We start from the raw sequence: 12,119 nt of genomic DNA on the forward strand, positions 1-12,119 counted from the left end.
TTTTTGTGTGTTGTGTGTGTAGAACAAAAAAAAAAAAAAATACAGTGAAGCTTGCTGCCATTTTGGCATCATTGTAAGCAACCACTTACTGACCATTTGTTAGTCTGGTATTTTGGTGCCTGGAACCAAAAGGGGTGAAATTAAAACAGACTCCTGCCTCCTAGCACTATTCTAACAAATGGTCCTGTTGGTTGTATTAGAGGGTAGGGACATACGACCTATTTGGGCATTAGGTTGGAGGCCAAGTTGAAACTGCACTCCATTGAGGAGGGAAATAGTGAGTTGCATTTTTATAGCTCCATTTTCCTTTGTGGAATATGCCACTATGTGAAATATTGCTTTCAACTGTTATACAAGTTGAACTAAAATGCATTATGTAAAGTAAACTCACTCAACTGTAATGGCTTCCATGATTCCTTGAAAAACAAGGTTTGTATGGCAAGGGTCTCTGTGTGTCCCATTACCCCATTTGTCAAGCCTCCCTTCTTTTCCCTCTTTCCTCCAATATCTTGGCTCAAAGTGAAAGCTAGAGTTAATGTAGTGTAGCAGCCAACAGCATGCAGGGATTTCACCTGCGTGTACTGAGCATCTCAGTGGTGCTCCTTCTGTGTTCAGAAACCACTGCTTCTTTGTCCTCTGCTTGCTTTCCTCTCATCCTTCTTTCTTCCCTTGGCTTTTCATCTAAAACCTCCCTCAGTTTACCCAGTTTGCCTTTTGTTTTTTCCAAGCTGAATCTCATTTTGAGAGCATGCAAAGTCCAAGCTGTCATTCCACTCTGAGAGGTGGGCTCTGTGTCATGTCAATCAGTGTAACACAGAATACTAGTGTTTGCGTGCTACTAATCATCCGTGCTAGTTAATTTTAAATCTAGAAGTGCTTTTTTAACCCTTGCTCTTACCTAATCCACGTAGACCACTGCAAATATAAACCACTTACTGAAATCTGCACGAAGAGTGCTGGAGCTGGAGCTGGAGTGTAGCAGAGAAGAGACAATGAACTTTGCATTGTGAGGAATAAAAAAATATCTAACAATCCAAAAGGCGATGTTGAACCACCAAATAGTAGAGGAATGGATTTCAGGGGAAACAAGAAATATCTGAAAAGGAGATTCAGCCAATATATTAACTCTTTGGATGTCTCAGATCGTCCCTGTTGCCCTGTTCCCCCTTCTTCTAAGAAGTTAAAGGTCTTTCCCAACCTTCCACTCTCTACCTGAGGCATTTAAAGACTGAGCTTGTACTGCTTTGTTAAAATGTTATTTGGAATGGTCAAGTTAAACTGGTAGTGACTTTGATAAAAAGGTTATGTCCGACCATCCACCCATTCATCCATCCATCCATCGTAACAGCTTGAATGAACTACCATCTTTTCTCAGGGACTAGTGCTTACTCTCCAACAGGTCGTGAATTTTGATCACCCACTGTCCATATTGCGCTGTTCACAAGTGGTAAAGCCAGCGGAAGCAAAGTAAGAGTGACCTTGCATCACTTCTCTAGCATCCATTTATGGCTAGAGTGGTGTTACACATTGCAAAATTTTCCAAATATTACCACATATGTTTTAGCTAAAACTAATCTAACTAGCTGTAACCAGCTAGCCTATATACAGTAATGTATTGCTAAGGTTGAAACAAAAAGACAAAAGTAATACGATGGACTAAAAGAGTACAAACAAAACTACTTAAGCGAAAAAAAAAAGCCGATGGGTGCCACCTTAAATTAAAAGAAAATAACTTAAATAGGCTTCAATAAAGTGCCAATCTGGCTCCCTTATATAAATTAAAAGTGGTCATAATAAACATGAAAAAAAAAACCAAAAAAAGACCAAAAAAAGACAATCAATTTCTAATGCGTGAGCATATGAGAAACACTGGTGAGGCCTCAACCAGTCCCCAGGGATGGCAAACAGCAGGCCTAACGAGTACAATCTCTACAAAGTTTACCAACAACAAGAACCTCTGTACACAGTGAGCAGGAACAATCAAGCAACATGGACTAAAAGCACAGAAGGAGAAATATAGAGGTGGGTTGCTCACACTAAATCACAGCTGTGCCTTGATGCTGCTCGTGCTGTAGACAGGGTAGAGACAAGACCAATAATTGGAGAAGAGGGAGGACATCTGGTTGCAACTCTCATCAGACCAGTCAGGGGAGAGTTGGGCCTGCGGCATAGCTCCAGCCAGCATTACTTTGAGAGTTAGGACCAATATAAATTCATAGTTTGTAGCTTTACCCTTAGATTTTAAGTTCTCCCTGGTGTTTGAGTTTCCCCTCAAAACACAGTCACGAGGGGACGTGGTTGGAATATCTTACTGTGAAATGGGACAACCCTTCAATAGCTTATACCACATCAGAACCAAATAGGTGGTAAAACCATAGAAACATGGGGTAAAAACGTTACTGCATACAATTCCAATACGCAGATGCCAAAAGCATTCGATAACAACCTGTTCTTCTATTCCGCCCGTCTGCACTGCTTTTAGTGAAGTGACGCAATCTGGAAATAATGTGATTAACAATAGGGACTTATGAATATGAACATGCGTGACTGTCTTGCCGTCATTTTTATTTGTTCATTCATTAGTTAACGTTAGTTTGATAACTGGCTTAATGAAATTGTGTGAAATGATACTAGTGTTTTTATTTATTTATTTTCTGGTCAGGAAATGTACACAACACATAAAACAATGAACTAATGTAACTGTGTGGTTAATATATTTTTGTATCCGCCACTTAACATAGAAATACTATTTATTACCCTCAGTTTTGAGGCTGCCTCCTAAAACCCTCCGTTTGAAAACTACATAGCTCTAACACTTCACCCTCACTGCTAAAATGAATTGGGAAACCCCTAAACCGCATGTGAACATGCAAAACTATAGGCTAGGGGCAAGTGGTAGGGCCAAGGTGAATCATTGGAATTGGGCTTTTAGGCTACAGAGGACAGAGTGACAGGCTGGGGCTGTAACACACTTGTAAACATCTGGGACCTTGAAAACCTATTTTGAATTTCAGCAAAGAAAAATCTTGACCTGATGACAGCCGTAGCATAGAATGTGTTCTCCCTAAAAGGTGAACCACAGACGTAGACTAGTGTTTTAAACATGTCAAAGGCTAAGCATATTACAGCATTACTGCATGTTACATCTATTGGGGAGGGGTCTGTTGTGTCCTTACCACCCTGAAGCAGTTGCAGAGCAGCCATCCACTAAAAACTAATGCTGCATATAATTATTTCCTAACACTGAACATCACTTTCAAGAGAATATATATTGTTGCGCAACTGCCTCTTATGGTATATTCAACTTGTACTGCTATTAGGCCAACGTTCGGATCGCTTTGCTCTGTCTTTCCCCTCTGCCTTTACCTCTGGCTATCCTTATCCCTGCCCCAGGCATTTCAGTGTTGTACAGCTCAAAGGCAATGATTCCTAAAATATGAATTAAGCGTGAAAATGAAAAGTGGGCCTGTTTCTCCTAAGCCCTGACAGAGAGAGTGAATTTCACTCTTGACATTGTGCCGGAATTTGTCCAAGAATCCATCCCTAGGGATCTGAATCTAAACTTGGAAAGTTTACCTCTATATTTGATGAAATGCTTTAGGCCCAAAAAGTACCCGTAGTCTTCCTGACTGCCTACTGCTCTCGAAATCATCTATTCCGTTAGATGTACTGCCTATCTCTGGCCACTGGTCTTGCTTTATTTTCCACCACCTCTTTCAGTTTATTTTTTCCTCTCATGCCACAGACTTTGCATTCCCGAAGTCCCTGCAGACAGCTTAACCAACACTTAACACAAAAAAACACAAACACTCTTGGCACCTTTTTGGTGCATCACCAAATGTCTTCTCTGCCTTCTACACTCTTTAAGTGTCTAAACATGCCTTCACATCCCTAGGCCTAATTCTTTGTTCTTCCCTTTTTGTTTTTGACCTATATTGATATTGACCTTTCTATACCCTGAGCCACATTTACACTGTCATTGTTTGATGATCACCAGTACTCAATTGGACCAAAGTATTTCAGACACAAGAACATTTACCTCTACCTTTTTGTCACCTCTCTTTCTGAATACTATACATTCAGAAGGAGATACTTCTGAATATATAGTTTTATACTTTTTTTTTTCAATAATATAGGTTATTCAGGAAACACATCAATAAAAACCATGCAAAAAGTATCTGCCACCACATTAATAATAAGTGGTCTGTAAATGTGTATTCAGCATGCTTGTACAACAAAGAAATATAAATAATATCACCATATCTGCAGAGGGAGAGAAAGCTTGAAAAGGTCTCAACTTTTCAGTCCATTGTTATCACTGCAATATTTATGACTTAGAAGGGCCAAAATGCAGCTATCAGCAGGGACATATTCTAGATGTTTGCTGTCTTTAGAAGCCTGAGTAAATATGCCACCAGCAAGAAATCTGATGTTTGCGCCTAAATATGGCATCCTCCATGTTTATTAGGGGACACAATATGATGAAAGGGAAGCCCATACTTACCAGGATACTCCCCCCATAACACACACACATACACACACTTCTTATTACTAAGTACCTTTCACCTGCAGTGTCCTGCATGGACATACACTACCACTCTGGTGTCACACTTTCCTGTTTTAAAAGGTTTTACTCTTTTTAGTTGCTTCTGTGTTTCTGTGTTACTGCCTTTTACTCTGCCCTACCAAATCTGCTATGCCTTTAGATCTCTGCCCCTATCCCCTCTCCCCTTTACTGTTTTCCCCCCATGTATTCACAATCTCTTTCATCGCCTTTTTCTCTCTTGCTTTCTGAACGATTTTACTCTGGAGAAGACAAACTAAGACATGACCTCCCTTTATAAAGCTTGTAGATGTTGGCTCACGAGTATACCTGTTTACCTCAACACGCCTGAATCTAGCTTTATCATCAACTTTCCCATGTCTCTCTTGGCATACCTTTTGTTTATTTTTGACCCCTGTGTTCACCTCCCACCAGTCTTCCCACGTGCAGCGTCTCAGAGGTTTCACTAGAGTTTAAAAAAAGAGATCCATCTATCAATGTATGCAGTCACTTCTCAACCTTCCTTGTTCTTTTTTCCCCTGACTATAATTTCTTGTTTATACATTTTTTTATGCTCTCTCCTCTCATTTTCTTTCTACCTCTTTTGTTTGCCTTTAGTAATTAAAATATTGTATCAGTCAAATTTCAGCAGCATGTCACTCCCAGGTAAGCTCAGAACAAATATTGTACTCCCCCCTTCATTCTACCACCACAAGTCCTCTGTGCCTGTGAGTCATGTCCTCCCACAACATGTGTGACATAACAGCAGCTTGACAACAGCAAGCAACAACTTGAAAAATGCTAAAATTACAGAACTAAAAAAGGGAAAAGAAAATACAAAAATGTAATTCATCAGCTATTTTGTTTAAACCCAAATCTTTTTAAATATATTGAAAATATTCACAATATCCTCCTCCACATTTCTGTTGAACATTTTTAGGGTTTTTAAACAGTTTGATTTACATTCATTTAATTTGAAAGTTTGAATAGCTGGAAAGGAAACAAACAAACAAACAAACTAAAAACAAAAAAACAAACAAACAAAAAAAAGGGGTTCGACATGCAGCAACACACCTCAGACAGACTCCAACCAGGGACATTGCAGTTACGTGGCATGCATTGCAAGGCAAGCTTAAATGCAAATCAAGCCTGTCCTTGCAGGACGAAGTGCATACTTGTTCTGCGTGACTGTCCCCACCACGGTCAGTTCGCTTCTATAGCAGCACGCATGCCACGTATCCATGCAAACCAGTACAGAACAAAAAGGTAATGCACACGTGATACTGTGGCCCTGGATCACTGCTCAGCCTGCAGTTCCACCAGCATGTTTGCCTGTGTACACCAGCATGTTCCAGGTGGAGCTGGTCCCAGCATCACCTTGTGTTATTTCTCTCGTTTTTACTTGGCATATACTGCTTGGATGGGCAGTGACCTTTAAATGGGACCAGATGTCCATCCACTATAATGCCAGGGACTGTAAATGACAGACAGGTGCTCGACCCAGTTGTCCCAAACTTGTGTCACAGCAAGTCAACAGCCAAGTCTGGTATGTGTTTTCAAAATTGATCATGTGACAATGACAAGCATGGTGGCAAGTAAATGCCCACCCAGTCCCAGTTTGTCAAACTACAGGTAGATTACTTTCAGAATCCACACATGGGTTTTTGGACCATTGGCGAAAATTGTCAGAATTTGAAATCATATTACTGTATTTATACTTACATTAAGCCTTTACCACTTAGATGAAATAACAACAATGTGAAGACATGAAGGGAAGGTTAAAAACAGATTCCATATTCATTGTCCACATTTACAAAGTGGCAGATTTGAGGAGATACCTATTGTCTATTTTGTCAATCATCGATTGACAAAATTTAATATCAATTCCTTATCTTTGTATGACTGCATAGAATCAGCAGCTGACATTTTCTCACCATTGACTGTCTAAGAGGAAGGAAAACAAAGTTTTCTTTTAATTGTTTTCATCTGGCCCATCACTCACTAATGAGCACATTTTAATTGGAAGCAACTTTTAGTTTAAATCCATCAACATGCTTCATTAGGCAGCACAGTGCAAGGTAACAGACACATGTTTAATGACCACAGACATGTGTTACAACCTGAACCCCAACCTACAAGACTATTAGGACATGACACAGACACACAACAGTGTAGCATCTATGCACTGTATTACAATAACGTGGGCCTAGTATAAAGGTTATCCTCTAGTTCATACTATAGATTTATTATTTCATTTATTATGACTACATACTCTATTTAAGAATGTACATCCATTTTGCAAGCAGTGGTCAACAGTCATAAAAACATAAGCTGACACTATTGGAAGTTGTCCCACTGAGACTGCACACCAAGAGGAAGGAAGGAGGCCAAGGATTAGTGTTGTAAGAGCCACAATCCAGGATGAAACAACAAAGATCCATCAGAAGAAAGAACCTCATGTAATAACATTGTTAGTGCATACCTCAGGCAGATGAAAGAGTAGAAACCATGCTGACCAAGCACGAGAAATACCAAGCTCCGAAAGAAGACTAAGAAAAAGTATGGAGGATAAAGACACAAGCCAACACGTGCGTCACTGTTTCGTTTTCACAATCTTTCATATGTGTTTAAAATATCAGCAATTTTATTTTCTCACTGTAAAAAAACTGTCAACCTAACAAGCCAAATTTTTTAAATGGCTCTTTTGTACAGCTATAACCTTTTTACGGTTGTGCCTCAGGCTGCTCTTGTCATTGGCTAAAAGCAAACCAAAACAAATATTCTTAATGTCAACAGTGTTGTTACCAGTAAGTGGTACTCTCACATTGGCTCATTCAGGCCAGTGTTGCTGTACTGTGGTTCTGACTAGATGATGGACAAGGTCACTCAGCAGACAATAGCAAATTCTCTCTCACATTTTAATATGGTAATTCAAGTTTTGCGAAGTACCAGAAATCTGAAAATAAAATCAAAAGCAGGTGAACGAAAGCAGAGAACATAGGAGTCAGAGGGAAAAAAAGGCAGGAAAGTGCACAAGACGGAGGGAGAGGAATACAGATAAACTATAAGAACGAAGAGACAGAGATAATAGAGAGAAAACATGTGTTCTCAGTGTCTGGATCGCACCAGTAGAGCTGAAAATAGGGACTGGGACAGTTGCACCATAGCTTCATTTGAAAGGACACACTTGACTGTCTGTTCTCTAAAGAACTTTCCTTGTACAGAGATGAGGCCTTTTGGGAGCATTGCTATCATCTTAAAAGGCCATCTCTGTCTCTTTCTCTCCCTCTCCTTCGCTTTCTTGCTCTCTCTCTCTTCCTGCACTCTTGCTTCTTCCTTCTCTCCTTGAACAGGGGGTGAGGCCATTAGGGAACAATGGTGATATCTTTAAAGAGCCTTCTGTGGCTGAGAGAACAGCACTGCCAAAACCCAGAGGACCCATGTGCTGAATCATTGGTCACAGAAGGGATAGAGGGATTTGCGGTAAGTGTGACACAAGCATGTGTGTGTTTGTGTATGTGTGTGTTGGGGGGGGTTGGGGGCACCTTTTGGAATTAAACTATTGATTGAATGTTGCCAAGTTGGAAAAAAGATGTGTTCCTTATTTCATTCTTGATTGGCATAGGCTAAGGGTAGAGTAAAAGCCTTTCACCAGCAGGCATGAATACATTTCTTGCTAATTTGCATGAAACCTTAAAGAAGTTGATCCCAAGTTGCATAATAGAGGCTTTCACATTAGTGCAGAACCTTGGTGCTACAGAAACAAAAACAAGAACCACAGCGCTGCTAATTTTCCATAGAGAAACTGTTAACTTGTAATCAAGCACACACACTATATTAAATATATGTGTGCACATTTGTTGCCATATGTTAAATTGCTTGTCACACTATTGGGCATGGATTAGTCTGGCAACTAATGTTTTTGCAAGTACTTTGTGTTATGGTAAAAACACTAATGTGTGCCTATAGTGTAGCAGGGACACATGGTAAGCCTAGGACTTACTTATAAATCAACATATTGGATAAAAATTCTATCCAATGTTGTTCAGGATTAAATTAATTATGGTTGATTCATGCACCGATATCTGAGGTATGGGATTAGCTTTTCCAGAAAAAAACATTATTAAAAAGTTAACCATTATTTAATAGACAAGGCTTAGTATTGCTCAATAGTTAGGGCATACTTTCATATGGAATATTCAATACACTGAAAATGCTTTCATGGCTTGGAAGATCGAGTCTGACCCTGCAGAATGCATTGTAAAACAATGCCAGTGCAGAGATTACATTGCAAATCAATGCATACAACACACTAACTGTGTTAATTGACTCCAATGGATAAAACGAAGCCCCATTAAAGCTATAGGAAGTAAATCAACACTGAATCAACAATGACAGAAAAAACTGCTCTACAGGGTGAAACGTTTATGTGTGGTATCCTTACGTGTACATATCTCCTTGTGATGTCACAGGTGATGTTTTCCATTAGCTACTAAAATACTTGCTTTGACATCACTCATTGGGGTCGGATCGAAAGGGCTTTAAAGCTTTAGCCCAACAGAAGCCACTGCTTTAAATTACATTTACCACCTGAACAAAGCATTTGGACAGGACCCTGAGGGGGTACATGTGGGAAAGATGTGAAGAGCAACCAGACTTATACAAGCTCTTAGGAGTATGTTAGTAAACTGACAGGGCATGTACATTATGTGAATTTGTTTAAGTTTGAGACCCTATATACAAAGTGGAGGAACAGCCTGATTGCAACATATGATGAGATAAACTTGTGGCTTAGCAATCAGACATTTGTACATGCACAGAAAACAGCAAAATGTGCAGAAAGATGCTAGGAGAGTGAAAAAACAGATTGGCACATACATAGCATATTTCAGTTTTAATGTTAGAGTTAATGGAGTGAAAAGAGAAGTGCTGAAGAGACTGAGAAACGGAAAAAGAAGGGTAAAATGATACATATGCAAGGAGGCTGATGTTTTCACTTGCATAATGACTTATAGACAGAGCCTGGCTAAATATTCCCTTACCAAAATCTGAATCATAGAAGAGGATGAACTTCTGCCAACTGTACTCCGACACGACTTGCATGATGACCTCATTGAGATAGACAGGTGGGCGGACCATTAGGGTGTAGTCATCTGTTCCAGGGACGCGACTGGTGGGTGGACAGGCAGAGCGAGGTGTTCCCGCTGGGGAGCGCTGGATAAAGAGGTGGGGGATGTGCATGGCATCAGCAAGAGTCTGAAGGCTACCTGCTGACATGCAGCCAATCGAACTGACCAGAGCCAGGATACCACGATTCATCAGCTCACATGCTGGAAGGAGATGAGGAGGAAAGGGAAAGAGGGCTATGTTATTTCTCTAATCATACAAAGGAAATTATTTTACTTCTTATTATATGCCAAGAATCACCAGTGGCAAAAATCTCAGTTTCAACTGAAAGCAAAAGCCAAGTGGTATTTTTCGTCTTGGTAATTATTTGTGCCACGAGTGCACCAAAGCAAGACATTTTTATTCTACAGGTCATCACTATGCAGCATGGACTAAAAGAGAAAGAGAATGTTTTCAGAGCTATTTCTGCTATTTTCCACATGAATTACATAGTTATTTTGAGAACCAGAACTCTTCAATCATGCAAAACATGCTTTGTGGCAACCAGAAAACATGGAAGAGACAGAACTGGATATGTACAGACATTTGGCACCAAGGTAGAACACATTATGCACTGCATGTAAAAACTCACTTTCACAGAAAAGGAGACACTTGTTTTGCATCAATCACGAACTCTGGGAAACCTCTATTAACCTAATTTCAAGCTGACGCAAAGAGTACAATCCACCAATGCAGACTTATTCCTTTAGAACTAAATCATAAGTCAAAATAATATACTGACAAACATATTCACCTTTTAAATGATTGTGACCACATCACTAAAGACCCTCGGACAGAAAAGTCTTTGTTTTGTTTCTTTTTCCAACTAATAATACTGAATCACTATCACAGCACAATGAATGATGCTTCTGTTTCCTTCAATTCATCCTGTAACGTTCATTTGCAATTTTCAATACTGACAAAAGAAACTGTTTGTTGACAGTAAGTACTGTTTTAGCTATTGGAATAACATAAAAAGCCTGTACATCAAGCCTTAAGCCTGAAGTGTTACACAGTCCTGTCAATTACCACATATTGATTGGCCTCCAGGTTACTTCATGAGCATCAATATAATCTAAAGCAGTCGATTGTAGTGTAGTGATTATTAAGTATGCTTCTATTAAAAAAAAAAACTGTATCTAATGCTATATTAGAAAACCATGTTGTAAAATATCCCCTTCTTGCCAGAGACACTATCCACAACCCCCCAGTTGTTTGTGCTTTGCTGCCTAAATGCTCTTCAACTCTGAGACACTATCTGGGCTCATTTCACTCCTTTTTCCTCCCTTCCACTTTTCATCCTTCCTAGGCCTCTAGTGCTGTCAAAAACACCTCTACCTCCTACCCTCTCAACCCACTCCCCTGTTATCTCCCTTCTTGTCCAAAACAGCCCCTCTGAGTGCTTACCTTTCAGTCCCAATCATTTCAGAGTTGCAGTCTTGCAGTGATTTTCATTTTAGTTGCCTTACAGCGCCTCAGAATGTTGTTCACTGTCCTCAGTTTAGAGTCATCTGCCTTCCTCTTCAACCTCTTTTCTAGCATTCCCTCTTCGGCACCTTTTCCATTCCACCCACCTATCTTTTTTACCATCTTTAGTCACTGGCTGATTCCTCCCTCATTCCTTGTTTACCCTCATGGCAACATAAACATCCATCTATCTGTTCCTCACTACAGCCATTTTTCATAAATTTCATCACCTCTTCATTTCGTTTTTTTCCGCACACTGCTTTGCCTCCCGCAGTCTACCCTTTCAAAACTTTTAACCACATGGCCACCAACATTTTGCACTTATGTCCTTGCCCCATTTATTCCTTCCCTCATCCATCCTGATGCTCACTTCATCCTTCACTTCTGCCTCCATACTCCCCACCCCATCCTTCACTGTGTGCTAAACACTTGACTCAGGTGTTTATTTCACTTCTGGCTGACTAAAACCCTGTCACAGGTTAAAACAAAAAGTAGTTTTAAAAAGTTTTAAGACAATACAGTGAAAACACAGACACATTCATACAAACACACGCGCACACACAGAAAATGTTGCAATGGCAATGAACAATGGCAAAAAAGCACACACACACAGTCAGCCTGTACAATGCCACAAGGACTTATCTGTCGACACTGCAAAATAAAGCTAGAGAAAGAAAGTTTCTAAGAAAAAAAGAGAGATTCACGGTGCTGAAGAAAGCAAAATGTCTGCACGTGTGTGTAAAGAGAACATGCAAGCTACACTTACAGCTACACTACATATTTATTCAATATGACAGTGTGTCCTTTATCAATTTTGCTGAGAAAACAACTTAAAAAAGAATGTTTCCACGTGGTTTGAGAGGATAAATCATCTAATTGCGTTTACCTGTGTATTAATAATAAAAACATTGTGCCTGCTTAATCACTTCTGTCTTTAATCAAA

At 39.8% G+C, this 12,119-nt stretch overlaps 1 protein-coding gene across 4 annotated transcripts in view; it reads right to left on the reverse strand.

Moving 5' to 3' along the window:
• The window catches only part of grid2 (glutamate receptor, ionotropic, delta 2), a 443,522-nt gene that overhangs the window by 192,376 nt on the left and 239,027 nt on the right, over positions 1–12,119 (reverse strand). For all 4 annotated transcript variants that reach the window (XR_010915583.1, XM_067521709.1, XM_067521712.1 and 1 more), the window contains one exon: positions 9,586–9,873. Coding sequence is in view for 3 of the 4 variants with exons in the window: in XM_067521709.1 (XP_067377810.1) it covers positions 9,586–9,873 (288 nt within the window). In the remaining variant the exon portion in view is untranslated. The remainder of the gene's footprint in view (positions 1–9,585; positions 9,874–12,119) is intronic.

This window comes from Channa argus, chromosome 11 (genome assembly GCF_033026475.1).
Source record: "Channa argus isolate prfri chromosome 11, Channa argus male v1.0, whole genome shotgun sequence".
NCBI lineage: Eukaryota > Metazoa > Chordata > Actinopteri > Anabantiformes > Channidae > Channa > Channa argus.